This window comes from Triticum dicoccoides, chromosome 6A (genome assembly GCF_002162155.2).
Source record: "Triticum dicoccoides isolate Atlit2015 ecotype Zavitan chromosome 6A, WEW_v2.0, whole genome shotgun sequence".
Lineage (NCBI taxonomy): Eukaryota > Viridiplantae > Streptophyta > Magnoliopsida > Poales > Poaceae > Triticum > Triticum dicoccoides.
Genome location: NC_041390.1, coordinates 618,743,968 through 618,747,091, shown reverse-complemented (window position 1 = coordinate 618,747,091; position 3,124 = coordinate 618,743,968). Strand labels below are relative to the sequence as shown.

The 3,124-nt window shown below is 41.5% G+C and overlaps 1 protein-coding gene across 1 annotated transcript; it reads right to left on the bottom strand.

Moving 5' to 3' along the window:
• Window positions 1-550: 550 nt before the first annotated feature.
• LOC119318546 lies at window positions 551-2,688 on the bottom strand. The gene is made up of 4 exons (XM_037593116.1): window positions 2,062-2,688; window positions 1,846-1,963; window positions 1,519-1,703; window positions 551-1,089 (listed from the first exon to the last, which is right to left on the bottom strand). The coding sequence occupies exons 1-4, from the start codon at window positions 2,074-2,076 to the stop codon at window positions 880-882; spliced, it is 528 nt and encodes a 175-aa protein (XP_037449013.1). The 5' UTR covers window positions 2,077-2,688; the 3' UTR covers window positions 551-879.
• Window positions 2,689-3,124: the final 436 nt, after the last annotated feature.

The window sequence follows — 3,124 nt, the reverse complement described above, 5'->3', positions numbered from 1 at the left end:
AAAGCAAAGATGAATAGAAGTCAGTAGTTTGCCTTGCAACAAGCAGTAGTGAGCTTCTTTTTGCGCTCTCGCTCTCCTTTCTGCAGTTTAACAGCACATTGACCATGAAGTGTTCAGATATAATTCTGACAGAGTTTTTTTTTTAGGGACTGGCAGAGTTAAGTTCAGCTGTTAATCTACATTAAACTGTGAGTTGTTGGTTTTGACCAACTCACTTGAGTTTATAACACAAATGCATTTTTTCAGATCGCCAACATATTTTGAACACATGCTTAGTTAACACACGCACTGCACAGAAAAGAAACAAGTAATGTCATGGCTAGTCCACAAATATTTGCATTAGCATCACCAGTTGTCAATGCAAGAGCATGAGCCTTGTTTCATTTCATGCAGCCATTCAAATAAATATCTCTGCTGTAAATCTTCACCGTATACTTACAAGAAGAATGAAAACCAGCATGCATCTGAAGATTACTGACAATTTTTACTGGTATTTTAGGGCATTAGACTAAATTTACTTGCACAACTCATCGCAGCAATAAAACAGAGCAGCCGTCCAGCCAGCCCATTGACACGTAGGACATGGGATTCCATGCCCGGTTCCTACACTTCTCCCTTGGATTCCTATTTACTATTGCACAACATGACAATCTAACCCGCATTGATGCAAGCAATGCTGATGATTGTACAAAGCATCGCGGATTAACAACGAAGCAAAAGAGAGCATGCCCGTGTCATTAAGCCACGGGTAGAAACAAAGAACACGCAGGTTAAAGCTCTTGGCAGAAAATACTTGCGTGACAACAAATCAGCTAGCACAAAACGAAGGTGACGACAGAGTGCAGCCTGCTTCTGCTGACTGTGCTGTTGAATAAGCCTTCAGAGCTCGTACACCGCCATTGTCCCCTCGATGTCAGACGCTGCCCACACGCCGAGTGCGCCGGGCAAAGGTAGCGACCAACGGTAAGCGCATCTCTGGGAAGGCACGGTTTGGCTCCTCCATGCCTCGGGAATCGGCGGTGCGCTCGGCATAACAGGTGTTACTGGGCTTTCCTCTGGTAAGTCCGAATCGAACAAGCCGGAAGTAACCTGAAAGGTTCAGTTGGAGAAATTGAGATGATCATGCAGTGCATCATAAATCAGATGGTTCATAGCTGGTGACCTACTATCTTCCTACCCGGCGTGTAGCAGTTGAGATGTGGAGGCAAATACGAACATGATGTGGGTGTTTGGGCACAAACAACATCGATTACAAGAAATGGGTAGCTCAGCAGGTCACCTACCTATTTTGGTATGATGTGTACATTCTGTGTCCTACTCCTATGTACCTATTGTTTCCCCAGCGAAAGACGAACATGAAGGAATAACTGCATCAATAGAACCAAAACAAATGCTCGACCGATTTAACAGCAGCCAGCTTTGTATTTCCTACCACCATCATTTGACTATATAGTATGATTTATTTTAACATTGTGATTTTGATGTACGATCGACTTATTAGCCTGAAAACAATGGTACCTGGCCAAAGCGGTTCTTGGTTTCCCGAGAAGCTGCAGTTTCTCCTTCAGATACGGCTCTTTTGGTTTCTATCTTCACATGCTTCTGCGTTAGTTCATGCAGCAAGCAGCAGAGCTTCTCTGGGTCCATTCTCCCGACCACTATCACCTCTGCCGTCTCCGCCACCAGGTCAGCCCTCTCCACCCCTTCATAACCATGAAGGCCAAAATTTAGATCATTCACAAAGGCAGTGCAACAGAAGACATGTGCAATAATCACACATAACAACAGATGTATACTATCACTCTATCACAAAGAAATGCTCATTTAAGCGACGTGCATATGTACCTTCTGAAAGGGCGATCTCTTTCACCCCGTCGTTGATCTTCTTGATGCAACCATTGCACTGGCAGTGCATGCTGACCTTCAGAACATAAGTCTTTGACATGTTGTTCTCGTATTGTTCCTGTCAGATATTCATAAGAACACCTCAATCTCAAAACAATATGAAGAACTACTTGTACCATGGATCTGTATATACGTTTAGATGCTCGAAAAACATACCTTTGCCATGATCATTTAGACCTTGTCTTAAGCCTGGTCGTGATACTTGATTCTCCAGAAAGAGTGTGATTGTAGTATGATATACAGAGAGCACAAAGGTGGAGCACAAACGAAAAGGTAGCTATTGTTGTGGTTGGTCATCACCTTCTTGACATTCTTGTGGGTGAAAAGGAGAGCTTCCAATAAGAAATTAGTTCGAGTCAATCTGACTTCAGATTATCAGTAGTAGCGAAAAAAGAACAACATCAATATTGAAAAAAAGGCAACGCAATAAAATGCAGGTCTAAAATTGTACAAGTAATTTGAAAATACAGGTTTTTATGAAAACACATAAAATTTAAAAATAGATTAAGAAAAGTCAGTAGTTTGCCATTGCAACAAGCAGTTGTGAGCTTCTCTCTGTGTTTTCATTTTTTTTTCTGCAGTTAAACAACACATTGACCATGGAGTCTTCAGATATTATTCTGACAGAGTTAGGTCAGCTGTCAATCTGCACTAAATTGTGAGTTGTTGGTTTTGATCAACTCACTTATGTTTAACAGGTGGATTGTTTTGGATCTCCAACATTTTAAATTAATTATTAGTTTACGCATGTACTGCACAGAAAAGAACAAAAAAGAAAGAGAGGCTTGCCTGCAATTTGTGAACATAACGGCCATAGTTTGTCCAGAATATTTGCATTAGCGTCACCAGTTGTCCATGCAAGAGCATGACCCTTGTTTCATTTGATGGAGCCTGGTTCCATCATTCAAACAAATATCTCTTCTGTAAATCTTCACAGATACTTGAAAGAAGAATGACAACCAGCATGCATCCGAAGATTACTGACAATTTGTATTGGCATTTAGGGCCTTAGAATAAATTTAGCAACCCAAAGGCTACAGAAACCATCTCACTATGTTGGGTGCAGTCTTTCCCCCACTCATATTGTGTCTGAAAAACCTACACTGCTACTTTGTACGCTTGTGCTTAGGTTTGAGGCGTATAACCTTTCTCACCATTGCAGACCTTTTCTGTTTCCTTCCATCTGAAAATATGTCAGACAAGACGAGGCTTTCGCTTT